This window comes from Saccopteryx bilineata, chromosome 6 (assembly GCF_036850765.1).
Source record: "Saccopteryx bilineata isolate mSacBil1 chromosome 6, mSacBil1_pri_phased_curated, whole genome shotgun sequence".
In the NCBI taxonomy this organism is placed as follows: Eukaryota; Metazoa; Chordata; class Mammalia; order Chiroptera; family Emballonuridae; genus Saccopteryx; species Saccopteryx bilineata.
The window spans coordinates 188696707-188715569 of record NC_089495.1 but is presented as its reverse complement, the minus strand read 5'-3'; the positions used below and the strand labels follow the sequence as shown (position 1 = coordinate 188715569).

The window sequence follows — 18863 nt, the reverse complement described above, 5'->3', positions numbered from 1 at the left end:
GAATGAAATAAGACAATTATAGTTATCCCTCCTGGTCAATGCATTCAAGTCTAGCTTGTATTTTTAATTGCTGCATAGTGCTCCTTAGTGTAGATATGCCAATGATATTTAAGCCATTGAGTAATCAATAAATATTCTGATAATTTCTAATTTTTTTTTTTTTTTACATTTCCATTACAAACAATGCTGGATAAACTTTGATGTTCAAAAATCTTAAGTTGGTACTTTAGTTCTGTACAATAGAGGCACAGAGGTACAATTGCTGTGCAATTTTTAAAAACAGACACTGCTAGATCCCTCCCCCTCCCCCCAAGGATCTAGAAATTCACATTTCCAGCAGCAATGGGATGGGAGCCTCTCTCTCGCCCCCAGAGATGGCAGAGACATGAAACGGCAAGGACACTGATCAGAGACACACTGTTAAACACCTTTAAATGGCAAACGACTTACCGGAGAAGGCCATATATCATGCTCTGAGTGCCCTGAGCAGTTGGGACACGAAGGGTAAGCCTTGGAGATGGGAGTGAGGGTAGGTCAGATGCATGCCACATGAAACACTGTTAAGGAGTGATTATTATTAGTTGGGAACTCTGGGGCACTGAGAATAGCTAGCCAGAAAATAATGTGAGGCAAGGGGCTCAGGGGAGGAAGATGGGGAGGAGGACGGGGAGGAAGACAGGGAGGAGGATGCGGAGGAGGATGGGGAGGAGGATGGGGCAGAGAATACAGAGAAGGACAGGGAGGAGGATGCAGAGAAGGACGGGGATAAGGATAGGAAGGAGGATGAAGAGGAGGACGGGGAGGAGGATGGGGCAGAGAATACAGAGAAGGACAGGGAGGAGGATGCAGAGAAGGATGAGGAGGAGGACAGGGAGGAGGACGGGGCAGAGAATACAGAGAAGGACAGGGAAGAGGATGGAGAGAAGGATGAGGAGGAGGACAGGGAGGAGGACGGGGCAGAGGATGCAGAGAAGGACGGGGAGGAGGATGGAGAGAAGGATGGGAATAAAGATGCGGAGGAGGATGGGGAGGAGGACAGGGCGGAGGATGCAGAGAAGGACAGGGGGGGGAGGATGCAGAGAAGGACAGGGGGGAGGATGCAGAGAAGGACGGGGAGGAGGATGCAGAGAAGGACAGGGCGGAGGATGCAGAGAAGGACGGGGATAAGGATAGGAAGGAGGATGAGGAGGAGGACAGGGAGGAGGATGGGGCAGAGGATGCAGAGAAGGACAGGGAGGAGGATGAGGAGGAGGATGAGGAGGAGGACGGGGAGGAGGACAGGGCGGAGGATGCAGAGAAGGACAGGGAGGAGGATGCAGAGAAGGACAGGGAGGAGGATGAGGAGGAGGACGGGGAGGAGGACAGGGAGGAGGATGCAGAGAAGGACAGGGAGGAGGATGCAGAGAAGGACAGGGATAAGGATAGGAAGGAGGATGAGGAGGAGGACAGGGAGGAGGATGGGGCAGAGGATTCAGAGAAGGACAGGGCGGAGGATGCAGAGAAGGACGGGGATAAGGATAGGAAGGAGGATGAGGAGGAGGATGGGGAGGAGGACAGGGCGGAGGATGCAGAGAAGGACAGGGAGGAGGATGCAGAGAAGGACAGGGATAAGGATAGGAAGGAGGATGAGGAGGAGGACGGGGAGGAGGATGGGGCAGAGGATGCAGAGAAGTACGGGGAGGAGGATGGAGAGAAGGACGGGGATAAGGATAGGAAGGAGGATGAGGAGGAGGACAGGGAGGAGGATGGGGCAGAGGATGCAGAGAAGTACGGGGAGGAGGATGGAGAGAAGGACGGGGATAAGGATGGGGAGGAGGATGAGGAGGAGGACGGGGAGGAGGACAGGGCGGAGGATGCAGAGAAGGATGGGGATAAGGATAGGAAGGAGGATGAGGAGGAGGACAGGGAGGAGGATGGGGCAGAGGATGCAGAGAAGTACAGGGAGGAGGATGGAGAGAAGGACGGGGATAAGGATGGGGAGGAGGACAGGGCGGAGGATGCAGAGAAGGATGGGGATAAGGATGGGGAGGAGGATGAGGAGGAGGGTGGGCCAGAGGAGGACAGGAATAAGGATGGGGAGGAGGATGGGGAGGAGGACAGGGAGGAGGACGGGGCAGAGGATGCAGAGAATGATGGGGAGGAGGATGGAGAGAAGGATGGGGATAAGGATGGGGAGGAGGGTGGGGCAGAGGATGCAGAGAATGATGGAGAGGAGGATGGAGAGAAGGATGGGGATAAAAATGGGGAGGAGGATGGGAGGAGGACAGGGTGGAAGATGCAGAGGAGGATGGGGATATGGATGGGGAAGAGGATGGAGAGAAGGATGGGGATAAGGATGGGGAGGAGGATGGGAGGAGGGTGGGGAAGAGGCGGTCAGGAGGAGGATGGGGAAGAAGATGTGGAGGAGGAGAGAGAGGAGGACGGAGAGGAGGATGCAGAGGAGGATGCGAAGGAGGATGGGGATAAGGATGGGGAGGAGGATGAGGAAGAGGAGGTCAGGAGGAGGATGGGGAAGAGGATGTGGAGGAGGAGGGAGAGGAGGATGGGGAGGAAGAGGGGAAGAGGATAGGAAAAGGAGGTAAGGAGGACAATGGGGAAGAGGATGAGGAGAAAGATGGGGTCAAGGATGAGCGGAGGATGGGGAGAAGCAGCCAAATCAAGAAGACATTACATTCCCCAGAGTAGATGCACAAATGGCCAATGAGCACGTAGCAGGAGGCTCAACATCATCAGTTGTTAGGGAAGGCGATCAAACCACAACACCATACCACTCCACGCCCACCAGCAAGGCCACAAACAGGCAGACAATAACCAGTGTTGGCGAGGAAGTGGAGAAATGGGAACCCTCAGATGTTGCTGGTGGGAATGCAAAATGGTGCAGTTACTTTGGAAAGCAGTCTAGCAGTTCCCCCAAAACAGAAACATGGACTTACTCCATGATCCAGTCATTCCCATTCCTGGATACAGAGCGAAGAGAGTGAAAACATATGTCCATGAAAAGACCTGTACATAAATGTTTAAGCTGCATTATTTATAATAGCCCCAAATGGAAACAACCCAAATGCTCATCAACAGATGACTGGATAAACAAAATGTGGTCTATCCATACAATGGACTATTATTTAGCCATAAAAAAGAAGTATCGACTCATGCCACAACATGATGAACCTTAAAAGCACGATGCTCAAAGAATCCAGGTACAACAGGTCACATATTGTATGTTGTTTATACAAAATGTCCAACATTGGCAAGTCCGCGGAAACAGAAAGCAGATTAGAGGTGGAATCAGGAGTGACCGCTCAAGGGACTTCCTTTGGAGGAGCTGAATGTGTCCTGGAATTAGATACTGGAATTGTTGCCTTACCTCATGACTACCCTAACCAGCACGAACGGCGCACGTTATAAGGATGACGTTTTTGGTATAGAAATTATGTCTCAATTTTGAAAAAGAAGAGATACGAAGAAAAGTCAGGGGTGGAGGGACAGTGAGCACTAGACATGAACAGCTCATGGGAAAAGCAACAAGGATGGCTTTCAAGCGGATGAAAACATGACCAACCTCATAAACAGTAAAATACCAGCAAAATCACTAGATGTCACTCTCCACCTGTCAGGTTGGTAAACGGAGCGATTTGGTGACTTAGTGGGGAGAGGGTGTGAAAAACAGCACATATATCTTCAGTGGGAGCCTTATTTGATGTATGTAGGGAGGATGATTTTTTTTTTTTTTTGAAAATTAAATTGAGTGGGGTGACATTGATCAAAAAGAGTACCTAGATTTCAGGTACACATTTCTATAGCATTTGAACTGTTGATTGTATTGTGTACCCATCACCCAAACGGAGAATAAGCTAGAGATAAAGGTGAATATTTAAGAATTCACAAACTCTGTAAGCTCTAATTTCTGCTTCTAGAATGTCACCCTCTACGTATGGTCACACAGAGGCACAGTTCTCGCAGGACTGCCGTTACTGTGGCAAAAGTCTGGGAACAACCAACCTAACCTCTTATCAACAGGGACTTGGTTAAGTGAGTGATCACTTGTCCACACCGCAAAATATTCCACAGACATCAACACTCTCTGAGACACTCCAGGCAGTGATAAAAAAGCTCCGTCTAACTGTATGCACAGAGTATCCCATGCGTTATTAAAAAGTACCGAGTGCCAGAGGAGAGGATCTGAAAGCGCCTGATACTTGGAATCCCTCTGGCCACAAGGCACTGTAAGGCATGCTCCTCCCTAAAGAGGGGAATTTGGGGATGCAGTGGGGGAGCAGTCAGAGCCAGGGTGGGTCAGTTCCCTGCCACTCATTATGGATGCATGGGCACTAAAGTCTCACCCCACCCCATGTCACTTAAAAATGTACACATAATGAAAAGAAAAAAATTGAAGGAAAGGAATGGTCTAGAAATGAGAAGTAGGATTTAAGGGACATTTGACCTAGTTCCTGATTTGCCTGGGGCTGGCCCCCCGATGGTGACAGGCTCTGTAACTAACGAGCCTGCAGCTCCTGGTGGTGGGGGCTCAGGGTGGTCCAGTGAGCCCAGCATCCTGGAGTGAGCACACCACCTCCCGGGCGTCTTCGCATCCCAGAGCCCGACCCTCTGCTCAGCGAACTCAAAAATTTGAATTTTTTTAAGTCACCAGGAGTCCATGTACATCTCAGAGGTCATTTTAAAAAGAATTCATGAATCAGCCCCAGGGCCTGTTTATTCGTTTAAGTCAGAGAAGAAAACAGATCTGGAGAGGGAACGAGCCACTGGTGACCTCCCACCCACGTGGTAACCTCCCTGTGGGAAAACACACGGGAACAGTGGGCAGGATGCCTGGTGAGCCCAGAAGCCAAGCGAGTGGACTTAGAGTTGGCCATAGGACTTAAGTGTTGAATGCTTCAAGCTGTGATAACCTAGCGGTGGTGAGGATAAGGCAAAGAAAGCGACTTTTGGGAAGAGATGGGAAGTAGGGAGAAAACTTGTCAATAACTGAGGTTGCCTCTGTGAGATCTGCTCATGGGGCTGGCTTGGTGTTGGCCCATGGAATGTTCAGATTTTTCTTTTTAATTGGAAATTTCATTTGAAACTTAAAAACTGGGCTTTCATTGAAATATCTTATCTGCTGAGGGATTCCCCCAGGGCAGCCAGACCTGGAGCTGAGTGGATCCTCACAGACAGGGAACGTTTCCAAGTCTCTATGCCGCCTAGAGCCTCCAGCCGGGTCTCAGATGCCGGGGTTCATGGGAGTCTCCCGGAGGACTTGGGAGAACAGATGTGAGGTCACCACCCCCAGCATTTCTGATTCAGGAGGTCTGGCTGGGGCCCCAGAACCTGTAGACTCAGTAGTTCCCAGTGACGGGATGCCACTGATCCAGGGCCCCTCTGAGAGTCACAGATACACACCACAGATTTTGCAGCCACAAACGGAGCCTGGCCCCACTTATGTGTAAGCACAGAGCAGAGATTTTAGTCCGTCTGATTCCGAATGCCAAACTCTGAGTGCTCTTACTCAATCGCTTCCGTCGTGTCTGCTGTGACCCTGTGGCCCCGTCCAGCTGTCTCATGCATCAGGAGAGATGAGAGCTCTTAAGAGCTGAACTGTGGCCCCGCAGAAGATGAAATCCTAACCCCCAGTACCTGTGGCCTCATTTGCAGATGACCAAGTAAAGATGAGGTCAATTAGGGTGAGCCTCAATCCAGTGTTACCGTGCCCTGTTCAAAGGGGAAATTTGGACGCGGAGACAGAGAAGGAAGATGCTATAGGGACAGAGAAGTCCATCTAGAAGCCCAGGAATGCCTAAGGCTACCGGAAGCAGGAACAAAAACAGAGAACAGATCCCCCCCTCATCGACCTCAGAAGGCACCAACCCTCCTGACACTTTGACTCGGACTTCCGGCCTCCAGCATGGTGAGAGAATAGATTTCTGTTGCTTGCGCCACCCAGTTTGTGACACTTTAGAGAAGCCCAGGAGACCGACACAAGTGTTTTCAAGGTGAACCCGTGGCTTCGATCCTTCCACTTCATTTCACCATAAGCAGGACCAACAGTCCTGTCCCCAAGAGGAACATCCATGTGACACTAACCTTCGTCGTAGAGTTGAACGCTGTGGGTTGACACCATCACTGCCCTCCCGTTTTGAGCACAATCACACTTAGGTGCTTCCTGGAACACAACACGTGATCATGTTAGTCAAGTCTCCTGGGAAAATCAGAAGGAACTCAAGGTCACGAGGATGCATCCCCAAATTAAACTTAGGTGCAAGGCTGTGCTTCCGGAAGTTCCCCAGCATTCCCTCAGAGACACTCAGTCCCACACTAAAGACTGGCTCCTGGGATCACAGGAACACTCCCAGGTGCATGTCTCATCTCGGGAGCCCCACAGGTGCGGGTAGGATGAACCCTGCACGGGCGGTGAGATGCCCAGGTTAACCGGGGTGCTTGTCTGATCAGCGGGGAACAGACATGTAGCACGCTGACTCTGAAGCCTGTGGGTTAACCTGCGCACACAGGCACGGGCCCCAGCCTGGCCCTTAGTCCACAAACCTGTCAAACACAGGAAGTTCCCTGCGGCTGTTTCCTGCCCCACACCCTCCCCCTCCCTCTCATGGTGCAGCCTCTTTCCAGTGTCAGGCCGCTACCCTGGTTTTCTTCTCCTCTGTTATTTGTTGCAGATATTTAAAAAAGAACAAAAAGATCTTGTATTTGTATGTGTGGAAGTCACGAAAAAAGAGAAAAGTCACGAAAGCTAAACATCAAACCCATGGACCCATTTGGCCCTGAAGTTATGATTGGCCCTCCTGGGCCAATACTTGATGTGTAAAGTTGATTTATTTGTCTCACAGAATTTTTAAAAGAATTTTGGAACCATTTGCCAATATTTAAAGATCAGGAGATGTCATCAACACTATTTCCCAACCTCTAATGAAAATAAGAGTTTGGGGACCTGTTGAATGTATATGTTGGCGAGAGCCAGCAGCTTTTGAATGGGCCCCGCCACACTGCTTTGCCCATTTTTGTGACTGCCTCGTCCCTGGAGGCCAGAGGTCCCAGCCCTGTAATTTCTTGGAATCCTGTGGGGAGCTTAAGAAACTACTGATGCTCGGGCCCACACCCAGAGGTTGTGTTTTAACTAGTCTTGGGAGCTAGCCATCGGGAGTTGCAGAAGTGCCCCAGGTAATTCTAGTATGGGTTTGACACCTGCTATGAGTTTTCAGCTTATTTCTTCAAATCCAGCCTTCCATTTTCAGCAGGAATGCCTCCTGTGATACGATCAATATTAGTTCACAGGTGTTATCTTCCTCCTATAGGGATTCCATGTTTAACTGGATTTCAAGTCTTAAACTGAATTGATCTCCAAAACAGGGATGGTGGAGATTTAGGCTTTCTGCTACATGGTCATAGACCTAAGGAGAAGCATTTAGGTATCTCTGACCTCAGCCTTCCAGAGTAGTCTTTTCAAAGATGAATTCTTAAACTAGTCGTCCACCCCCTTGGCTGCACATGCAGCAGGTAAGGTGCTCTGAATATTTGGAAACCTGCCTTTATTCCCACACACATTCTGATATAACTGATCTAGGGTGCTACTCTGGTTCCCAGATGATTCTAGCATGCAACCAAGGCTGTGAACTACTGATCCAAAGCTGGATTTCTCATCTTTGGTACACTAATATCTGGGGCCAGATCATTCTCTACTGTGGGGCTGTTCTGTGCATTGTAGGATGTTTAGCAACATGCCTGGTTTCTACCCACTAGACCAGGCGTCCCCAAACTATGGCCTGCGGGCCACATGCGGCCCCCTGAGGCCATTTATCCAGCTCCCGCTGCACTTCCGGAAGGGGCACCTCTTTCATTGGTGGTCAGTGAGAGGAGCACTGTATGTGGCGGCCCTCCCACGGTCTGAGGGACAGTGAACTGGCCCCCTGTGTAAAAAGTTTGGGGACCCCTGTGACTAGACCAATGGCACTATCTGAGTTGTGACAGCCAGAAATGTCTCCAGACATTGCTAAGTGTTCCCTAGTGGGGACAGGCCAAATCACCAATGGTCCAAACCCACCTGAGAGTAGGTATCAAATTGGCTCCATAGCAATCACCTTGGAGGTCCTTAAAGACACAGGGTCCTTAGGCTCTGAGCCCTGTAATTTCTGACTCAGTGAGTCTTGGTTGGGACCCTACAGCCTGCATTTTTGCCAGGCTCTGAGATGGGCTCTACAGGTCTGAGCACAACAGAAAAAACCACGGGAGGAGTGGGTCTACATGATGAACACTGAGAATGTCATTCATTCGGCTGTCGTCCCCAACTCCGCCTGGTAGCAGTGAATGAGGCAATGACTGCAACCACGCTACCTTGTAAGTGTCTGTTTCTGAATCGTTCTCTTGGTCTTCAACCCTTTGTGGAGTGCTCATTTGGTTACCCATTGTTCCTGCAATAAAGAGGGAAGAGAGAGAAATTAAAATTCAAGACAAACAAAAGTCTACTAACTCCTGCCCGCGAAACTAAGGTGTAGACCCAACAAGTTACTGTGATATATTGTCACATTGGCTTATTCTTATTTTGGGGAGAAATTTTAGACCATTATTCAACAAAGCTGAAGTCAAACACAGCCTCAATTTTCAATTGCATTTCACTTCTGGGGTAAATATTTTTCATTATGAAAAGTGTACTTACTCAGTGTAGGTAATCCTTTCTTCCCTCTCAGCCCATCACAGTTTTAATATTGAGGACATTTGAAGTTGAAGATAATCAAAATAATACTTACAATTTTAGTATTCTCTGGTCCTCAAACTAAATTAGGTCCCCTGTTGAACCTGCCACAGCACTGGAATTTTTTTTCTCATAGCACTCAGCACAACTTGTAATTATATATTTATTTGGCCATATTTTCACTCATTCATTGATTTAACCAATATACACTGAGCACCAACTCTACACTTATGCTATACCAGGCACTAGGGTTACAACTGTCAATTAAAGAGACGAGGCCCCTTGACCTCCCAGCGTGGTAGTCTGGGGTGGGAGGTGGGATAGACAAAATAAACAAACAGACAAGAAATTTACTAGGGCATTTCTGATGATGAGACAACGTGGTGCAGTGGTTATGAGCATAGAGCGTGGAGCAAGACAACCTGGGCTTGAACCCTCTCTCTGCCCCTCATTTCTGTGTGTCCTTGGATGAGTGAATTAGCCTCTTTGTGCCTCACAGGAATCCTACACACTCAATGAATTAATGCTTGCAAAGTGGGTAAAATAATGTCTAGTTCTGTAATAAGCAATAGATATGTGTTTGTCAAACAAAAGAGATAGGGTGAAATGCCATGAATAAAGTGAATTGGTAACATAACAAGAGGGACCATCGTAGAGGACAAGAGGCAGAGGGTAGTTCTGGAATAAAATAACGATTGACCCAGACTTGGAGGGCAAAAGAGAACATTTAATTTCTGTCCCCCTTCACCAAAATGTCGTTAGTCCCGTCCTCCTGGTGCTTGTCTGTCTTAACCATCTTTATGTTGTATCTCCTATTCTCAGCACTGCATTTGCATTAATCAGATGCTAACTATTACTTATTGGTTAAATGGAGGGACTCATCATTGGTAACTACTCCTCAGCTGGCATGCACAGGTGGGCTAGGCAAACCCACATCACCATAAGCCTCTGAGAGCCTTGTTATAATCATAGTGATCACAGTCAACAATTAGCACGCTCTCCAAGCTCTATTTTCCAAGTGCATTTCCCATATTCGCTCATTTGGCTCTGCAACACCTGTGAGATGGGCGTCATCATCACCTCATTCCAGAAGCCAAGTCACAGGAGGTTCCATTCCTTTCCAAAGGTCAGCCAGTTACTGACGGCAGAGGGGAGAATCAGACACAGGCTGCCGTGCTCCTAACCGCTGGGGCGCTCCACGTATTATCACCTCCCCTGGGAGAGGAGGGAACTGAGTCTCCCAGACTCACCCAGGACACAAATCCAACAAATGGCCGAGTGAGGATCTGACCCACAGTCTGTCTGGTTCCAGAACTGGGGCTCTTCTAGCTACTCCAAGACCTTACTACCTAAACATGCCTATTTCACATATGCCAACGATTCCAGTGCAGCCCCACATCCATACACCTGGCCACTGACTCATCTGCTTGGGTGGCTTTCAGAATAAAAGCCAGGACTTTTGATTTCTGGCTGAGAGCAGCCAGTGCATCTCCAAGGGTTTCCATGGGCCTCTCGCCTGTGTCGTGAGTTTTCATGCCCTGGTAATTGACACACTGAGTAATCAAAAATTACGGGAGCTGAAAAGGGTCATAGATCTCACTTGTTCTTTTGGAGAATTTGGTAGATAACAGAATCTGGGTATTTTACATGTTTTCTAATCACACCATGTAATAAAGCTTAGTGGTGTGGAAACATACAGGACAAAAATTATTTTGTAGTGTTTTCTATTTGTCAAATCCATGATGTGCATACTCACAATAGACCATCACTTCATCTACAAGTGGGACATTATGAATATACTATTGAATCCTCAAGACCAGGTTCAACAAAATGACAGGTGTGGGACAAAGCCAACCCATGGCCTATTTTGGTACTACCAGTGAGCTAAGCATGGCTTTTCATTTATTAGTGGTTTGAAAAAAGTCAGGAGAATCATTGATTGTGACCCATCATAATCATATAAAATTCAAAGGCTGGTTTTATCGGAAGAAGTCATACCCATTTCTTTATGTATTGTCGACGTCTGACTGCTGGCATGCTGCTAGGGCAGAGACCGTATAGCGTGCAAAGTCTAAGATATTTACACTCTGTCCCTTTCCAGAGTTTATCAATCCCTGCTCAAGATCATTGCTGGGGAATATATACCCATTTTGCAAATGAGGGGACTGAGGCAACTGAGCAATTATACGTTGTCCATAGTAAGACTGACAAAGATTTAAATTTACTGTGTATAAAAATAATGACAACTCAAACAACCATATTAATAAAAGAGTAACAACAACATTTGGTGAGTGCTTACCATGTGCTAAGAAACCGAGCTTTACTTGAAGTAAACTAATTCACTCTTCACAGCAAATCAAAAAGGCAATGGCATCATCATTCCAATTTTACAGATGGGAAAACTGAGGCTCAGAGGTTAAATGTCTTGACCAAGGCCGCATGCATGAATAGACATACATTGAACTACGTCTCCCTCTAAATCTAGCTTTTTACACAATTCAAAAAAATTATTTACCAGTGGTTTACAAACTTTTAAAGCCCCTATTATTCTATTGAAATTCTGTCCATGTTGGAGACCACTTTCAAAAAAAAAAATGTTTGAGATTATAAAAGATCTTCAGGAAAAGAAATCTTTGGGCCGGGAGAAGTGTGACATGTGCAGACAGGAGAGAAACTTGGTCACCCACAGAGCTGGGGTCACACAGTCCTGTCATTGCACATTTTAAGTAGCTTCTCTGGACTTCAGGGCCAAGTGGCCTGAAAGAAGGAAAAGCCGTTTGAACATCTTTGGGAGTGACAACCTGGATTCAGATAATAATTGCTTTCCGCCACAGTGACAATGTGCTGTGACATCGCTCCTGCCCTTCAATTTTTGTGAAGAGCAGATTTAGGGACAAAAACAAAAGGTTACTGCCACCTACTGTCCAATGTCAGTTTCAGCAGAAATGAATATCTTCAGCCTACAGGGTGAGGTCAGAATGAATGTCTAGGGAGGGCAAAGGAAATGCTTTGCAATTAAACCTTCACGGTAGAAATGGCAGTTAACCCTTTGAGTACTGGGTTTTTTCATGCTTGCTGACCCCCCGGTAGTGAGTTGTTGTTTTCAAAAACTGAAATTAGTTCCAGTTGCAGTTTTATTAACTTAAAATCATGTTTGTTTGATAACTAATTTATGGAAGAAAGAACATACATTTACCTTTTTTTTTAATGTTGCCTTACACATTTTTAAAGTAAAAATGTTTGTACGATTGTACTCTGGATGGTCAGGAGGCACGAGGATGTACATGAATGTTCGTACTACTCAAAGGGTTAAAAGTGTAGCAGTTAAGGCCCTGGCTAGGTTGCTCAATGGACAGAGCATGGTCCCACCACACTGAGGTCGCGGGTTCGATACCTGGTCGGGGCACCCATGAGAAGCAATCAATATGTGCACTACTATGTGGAACAAGTTGATGCTTCTTTCTCTTTCTCCCTTCTCCTTCCCTTCTCACCCCTTTTCCTCACTCCCTCCTTCCTTCTCTCTCAAATCAATGGGGGAAAAAAAGTTTAGCAATTAAAAGTTGGCAACGGAATGGCAAGTTTTTAATACCCCATGGATAGCACAACGAATAAGACAATAATGACAAGCACAGCTGACAGGTAGGAAGAGCCTGCTGTGTGTTGGCCCAGTGCTGGATGCTCAGGGCGGAGAGCACTTAGGGTGAGAATGTGGGCTCTGGAGATGAACCCCGAGTTCAGAATCCCCGCTCAGCTGAATTCTGAGTCCAGGACCCTGGGCAGGTTACTGAGTCTCGCTGGGCCTCAGTGTTCTAATCTGTAATATGGGGATAATCACAGCACCGACTTTAAGAGGTTGTTGTGAGAATTAAACAAATTAATATGTGCAAGGTGCCCTGGTCAGGGCCTGGCACACGAGAAGCACCATGTAGGTGTCAGCCATGCTTAGGATTATCATCATTATTATTGCTGATATTTTCATTCAGTGTCCCCTGAAGTTGCTGCTGGTGAGAATCAACTGAGGAACCAGCCAGCACTTCTGAGTCTCACCGGAAAGTCAGGCTAGGACCCTGGAGCTGCAGTTCTAGCAAATACACAGGTGGGTCTCATGCTCAGACACGTGCGGAGAACCCGGTGATGGTGACCACCTGTCCAGTCAGTGAGGGTGTCCTGGGAGGCGGGACTTTCATGTCAAAACTAGGGAAGTCCTGCGTAAACCTGGATGGGCTGACCACCCTGTTAGCTGTGCAAGGACTCTGTGAGGTTAAGGACTCTTTTTATCCCCAATTAACAAATGGCAAAACTGAGGTTCAAGGCGGTTCAGACAAACAATTCCTGTGAAGTTTTCTCCAGTCTCCAACAAATGAGAAAAATAAATCAGAACGAGGGTTTTCATTCAGAAAAACCTATTCATTCCAAAGAGCTAGCTTTTTATTTTGAAAAAGGACAAAGTTTGAAGGTGATGTCAAAATGCCCTTTCTTTCCTAAGCCGAGGGTGGCAGGTGCTTTGATGACCGTATCTGACATGAAACACAAGCTGCCATATGGCAGAGGGTTTTGTTTCTGAAATGGGACTCATGTCGGAAGGCCTAGCATTATGAGAATGTGGGATAAATCTTCCTCTGGGTGGGAGCCATTCAGGTGAGAAAGTCCCCTTATTTCTTCTCCACTTCCCAGCTGTGTCCTTGAGGCCAGTCCTCCAACTGGGCTGCACTTTAGAATCACAGGTGGAGGTTCCCTGTGCTCGGGCCCCAGCCTGCCCGATTCCATCAGTATATTTTCTTTTTTTAGAAAAAGTTTTTTAAAAGATTCTCCCCCCCCATTGATTGAGAGAGAGAAAGGGGGGAGAGAGAAGTATCAACTTATTGTTCCACTTAGCTGTATACTCATTGATTGCTTCTCGTACGTGCCCTGACCAGGGATGAAACCTGTGACCTTGGTATGCTGGGACAATGCTCAATTCATGGAGCCACCTGGCCAGGACCCTTTCTGTATATTTTCCAGCTCTCTAGTGAGTTCCATGATAGGCAGGGCTGAGAGCCACTGTTTTGAATATTTCAGGGTGAACAAGTGTCCCCCTGGGGACCTTGTGGGCACTGCCTTCCCTGACAGATCGAGGCCCGGGATTCCCAGGACCCATCGCCGCCAGCCTGGACATTGGAGAATGTTCCCACCCCTTTCCAGCTCTCCTTCACGGGCCCTCTGCCTTGTCAGCTTTCCTAAGCACGAGGGTGCAGGTCACACTTGCTCCTGGGCAGCCTCACCTTTCCGCTCGGCTGTGAGAAGTGAGGTGCGCATGTCCCGGGGGAGGATGGCGAAAGGGCTGCCTGAGTCGGGAGCACTCACCCTCCCCTCCTTGTCTGGGCACCCTCTCCTCCTCTGAGAATGAAAGCTATGGAGTGAGACCAGCCTCTGTCAATCTCACAATGCTGAGGCTTTGAGCCAGGCGCTGAGCCTTCTGGATACACTTTCTTGTGGGAATGGCTGTAGCCATGATGAGGGCCGTGTTAAACACTGTTGAGGGTTTTCTGTGTGCTGTGCACTTCTGACTTGTGTGCATTGATTTCCCAACAGCCCTCTGGGTTAAATGCTATTATTTGCTGAATTTTCTGGTGAGAAACTGAGGCACAGAGAGGTTGTGGCGCTAACCCAGCAGGCCTTATACATCATAGTGTTGCGGGGACAGTTAAAGGAGGTGGGCACATGTCTGGCATGTATGAGCATCTCGCAAGTGGCCGTGAGATATAGACAAGGCATATCTCTGTGTATATTATTATATTAAAAAGCTCTCTTTGGAGCTATGCTGCTCTCTATTTACGAATCACAATAATTTAAGCAGTATTTCTCAAAATGGGGACAATCCCCCCCCCCGGAACATTTTTGATTGTCATGACTCAGAGTGGGGGGTGGCTACAGGCACCGAGTGCATAGAGAACAGAGTTGCTGCTGAACATCCCATAATGCTCAGGGCGGCCCCACAGCAGAGAATGATCTGGCCCCAGATGTCCCCAGTGCAGAGATTGAGGGACTTAGTGATTGTTCTCCTCACATAACGGCTCAGTATACCCTACGGGCCTATGTTTCTGGAGAGCTGGTTAGAGAACCAGTCCACATGGTCAGGCTGGCACATCCAGCAAAACAAGCCCTCTGTCCCCCTACTCCAAACAGCAAACGCTCCCGCCTGGGTTCAGACCCTGCCTCGCGCCAGCTGTGGGCAGAAGCCTCCGCTCAGGGTCTATATATAGGATGAGGGGTAGACAAGGGACCATCGCAGATCTAACCTCATCCGTCTCCTGTGAGGATGACCAAGGTGAGCCCATGTGGCGTGCAGCCCATTGGCTTTCCCACACCAATGATTCGTGTTCATGTTGCCTCATTTTAGATCCAGGTTAAAAATAAGCCTACCTTCTAGGAACCGATCAAACACCAACCCTGGTCCCAGCCACCCCGGAGAAAGAGCAGTCTGCAGCTCTGGCAATAAAATGACTGTCAAATGGCAAGGGGAGGTCCTGGATGGGTGGAATGGTGACAGAATTAGTCACCGAGTAAACAGAAACACCTTTGATCAATGTAATGGTATGTAGGCAAACTGTGAGCCCTCCTCACCACCCAGTTGAAGACAATGCCAACATGGTCAGGCTGGCACACCCAGCAAAACAAGCCCTCTGCCCCCCTACTCCAAAGGCAAAGTCAATGGGAGTAAAGAGAACAGACTTGCTCGGCCAGTTCCGTGGTCCTGCATCTCCCTGTGTTCCCCAGCACGCGGTAGACACTATGAGGACTACCAGGTGCAGTGGTGCCAGCTGCCTCCTCCACAAGGGGGCGCATGAAGACTCACCTCCATGCCTGTGTGCTACCCCAGCCCTCTGTCCTGTCCTGATACGGAACTGCCAGGGCCCAGGGGAAGGGGTGCCGTCATCAGCTCCATCTGGGTGTTTTCAGAATGCTCGGTATTTGATACCACTGTTGGAACACTTGATTATGTTTGTATAAATGGTTGATGTTCCCAGAAGGCTTTGAGCTCACTATCTGATTCTCAGCGTTGCTGCAAACATCGTCAAGCTAATGATAGTGGGGTACATTAACTGAAGCCTTACTACTTACTACGAGCCAGGCAGGACCAGGATTAGGGGGAGGCAAGAGAGGCCCCCAGGAGCAAAGTGCAAACAGGCACTGTCTCAAGTTGAGCAGGCAGAGAACTGGCACTGGCCAGCGAGTGCCTCCCTACATTCTGCCCCCAAGGTGCCTGACTTGCTTCACTCTAGTCCCGGTCCCAGGGCCTGGCATTTTACTTCCGACGTCTGCATTTTCCTACTGCAGCTCCTCAGTCCCCCATTACACAGATGAAGAAACTGAGGCTGTGATGCAACCCCTTGAGCCCTAGAATGTAAACTGTGAGGCAGGACCTTGCTTGTCCTGCCTGCACATGGGGAGCCCTCAGTTCACATTAATGTGATTAAATGAAATAACTGTCCCCAGATCAGAAAGCCTGGAGGAGGCACAGTGAGGGTTGAACCTGTTTCTACTTGATTCAGGAGGTCAAATCCTTAACCTTTCCCAGCCCACCTCTGAGCAGAGGCGAGAGAAACTGCTGACATGGTGACAGTCAACAGTTTCACGCTGGAGCAGGACAGATGAGCCTGCATGGGCCGGGGTTCCTGGGCCTCCCAAGGCCTTCCCATCATCTCCCCATGCAACTTCTGATGTTAGCAACCAGCCTCCATGGTTGCTCTTCTGGGCCCATTGCTCTCCCAAAGTGCATGCAGTTTTCCTAAAAAGATCACCCTTCCCAAGTTTCAGAACTGTTCAGAAAAAGAATCTTCCATGATTTGGGACATTGGCCTGTTGCCCCCTTTTTCTCAAATTGAAAACTACCTTAGGTCCTGGCCGGTTTGCTCAGTGGTAGAGCATTGGCCTGGCATGTGGATGTCCTGGGTTTGATTCCTAGTCAGGGCACACAGGAGAAGTGACCATCTGCTTCTTTACTCCTCCCCCTCCCCTTTCTCTCTCTCTCTCTTCTCCTCCCACAGCCATGGCTTGATTGGTTTGAGGGAGTTGGCCCTGGGCACTGAGGACAGCTCCATGAAGCCTCTGCCTCAGGCACTAAAAATAGTTCAGTTGCAAGCATTGGCCCCAGTCCGGGGTTGCCAGGTGGATCCCCATGGGGGCGCATGTGGGAGTCTGTCTCTCGCCCCTTCTCACTTGGAAAAAAACCCAGAAAACTACCTTAGCATGCCCCCACTTTTGGCTTTTATTTATGGAGAGAGCGAGCAGGACATAGACACCCCAGGCCTAAAGCCAGGCTATTACAGCAGGGCATGGGTGAGGGTGGGGTGAGTGAGGCATTGACCCCTGCTATGAAATTAAAGGAGGAGCCAGAAAACTCAGCCATGAAGATGAGGAATACATGTTGACTTGGGGTGGTGAACACACAATAAAATATACAGATGATGGACTAAAGAATTGTACACTTGAAACCTATATAATTTTATTAACCAATGTTACCTCAATAAAAAAATAAAATAAAAATTAAAAGCAAATGATGAATATACTTTTATACAACCTTAAAAAAACCCAGAATGAATGCTGTTACTGATCCTGCCTTTAATTAACATGTTATTTTGTTCATCATCGATCTCTTGGCATTATTTAAAAAACTTTTTTAAATACTGCCTTAAAATATAATTTATTTTTATGACTGAGGTTTTTTTTTTTTTTGGCATCTCTTAAATTCTGCACCCGAGTTGAGTGCCTCACTCATGTCACTCAAGTCTTGGCCTTTAATTAAACCCCAGTTCTCAACCTCCTCTCTGTGAGACCTAGAAGGTGTCCCTCCAACCTGCCCCCAGCCTCATGTTCCTACTTGTAAAATGGAGATGACAATAACAGCAACGAAAATAACAGCTAACACCAATTACGTGCATAGGCGTTCATGGGCATTGATCCTTTCGGCCCTTGCGGACTTCACTTTGAATGCTACACTATTATTATATCCATTTTACAGATTAGGAACCTGAAGCCCCAGGGCACCCACCCTCTAATCATCATGACTCTTCGAGGCAGAAAACGAAGTTGCAGAGAGCAATGGCAATCCAAGTTTCTGGAGCTGTGCAGCTGGGATCTGACCCCGGCGCTCCCTAAGATGGTAGTCCTGAGTGTTAACTAAGATGATTTGTAGAAGGGACAGATTCACAAAAGGCATTCGAGGCTTTCTTTTCCCTGTCTTCTCCACATCTCAGACACTGCCCCGAGGTGCCCTCGAAGTTAGCTTTACCATGGGGCATTCTTGTCCTGACAGTAGCCTCTAAATCGCATACCTGACCCTCCATCTGCTGATTTCCCCCCAAGTTTACATTTCAAATGAGCTTCAATGGCTCCATGAGAATAGGAGCTATTTCTGTTGCTTTGTACCTGGCACCAACCCACATTATCCTTTCATCCTATAAAATCATTTAAGGTAAGGCTATCTTTGGGTCCATCTCACAGATGGTAAAACTGAGGCTCACAGATGCCCAAGGCCACACAGTGAATCAATGGCAGGCTGGAGTCAAACAACCCTCTCTGACTCCCTGCTTCTACACATCACTGCCTGCCCCAAAACAACAAGCCCTCTCATGCTGAAAGGATCTGGAAGAGGTTACCTGTTGAGTCCCTGGTGGGAGTGTCTTCAGTCCCCTGGTGTCACTTGGAGCTGCTCGTGTGCAGGATGTCTTGTCTCCTGCTGTTACAGCCCAGTAGCAGCTGTCAACTGAGCCCCGCTCTCTGCCCTTTGCTTCCTCACCCGGAGCTTGCTGGCTGAATACACAAGGCAGGGCCAACGCGGGGCTAGGTGGGGCTGTCCTGTCCCCTGACTGCCCTATGGAAGCAGCTTCTCTTCCTGGCTGTCCTCGTCTCTCCAATAAAAACCAACCAGCTGATTTCTTGCACTAATGCCTCCCTGGCACTCCAAGCATCCTGTCTGGTGCCCCTCACCCACCGCAGCCGCTCAGGTTGACCTGGGTAGCTAATTCCCTTCCCCAGTAACTGTGAGTCATGGTCACAACAGGGAAAACCCGTTCTGTAAGGTTTTTGCAGTTCTGTCTGCCTTTTACCTTTATTTATTCCAGAACACCGCCTCTACTACCACCTAACCAAACCACCCAATTGGAAGGAAATAGCATCTCACCCGCTG

The 18863-nt window shown here is 48.2% G+C and overlaps 1 protein-coding gene across 6 annotated transcripts in view; it reads right to left on the bottom strand.

Moving 5' to 3' along the window:
* The window catches only part of BCAS1 (brain enriched myelin associated protein 1), a 76604-nt gene extending 58001 nt beyond the window's left edge, over positions 1-18603 (bottom strand). Inside the window, exons 1-4 of one of the 6 annotated variants that reach the window (XM_066235165.1) lie at positions 18334-18599; positions 15098-15201; positions 8338-8414; positions 6079-6157 (exon numbers count right to left, since the gene is read on the bottom strand). In XM_066235165.1, coding sequence (XP_066091262.1) covers positions 6079-6157; positions 8338-8409 — 151 coding nt within the window. In that variant the 5' untranslated portion in view covers positions 8410-8414; positions 15098-15201; positions 18334-18599. Of the gene's footprint in view, positions 1-6078; positions 6158-8337; positions 8418-15097; positions 15202-18333 lie in introns of all 6 variants that reach the window. The other 5 variants (XM_066235168.1, XM_066235167.1, XM_066235163.1 and 2 more) reach the window with 5 other exon arrangements.
* Positions 18604-18863: the final 260 nt, after the last annotated feature.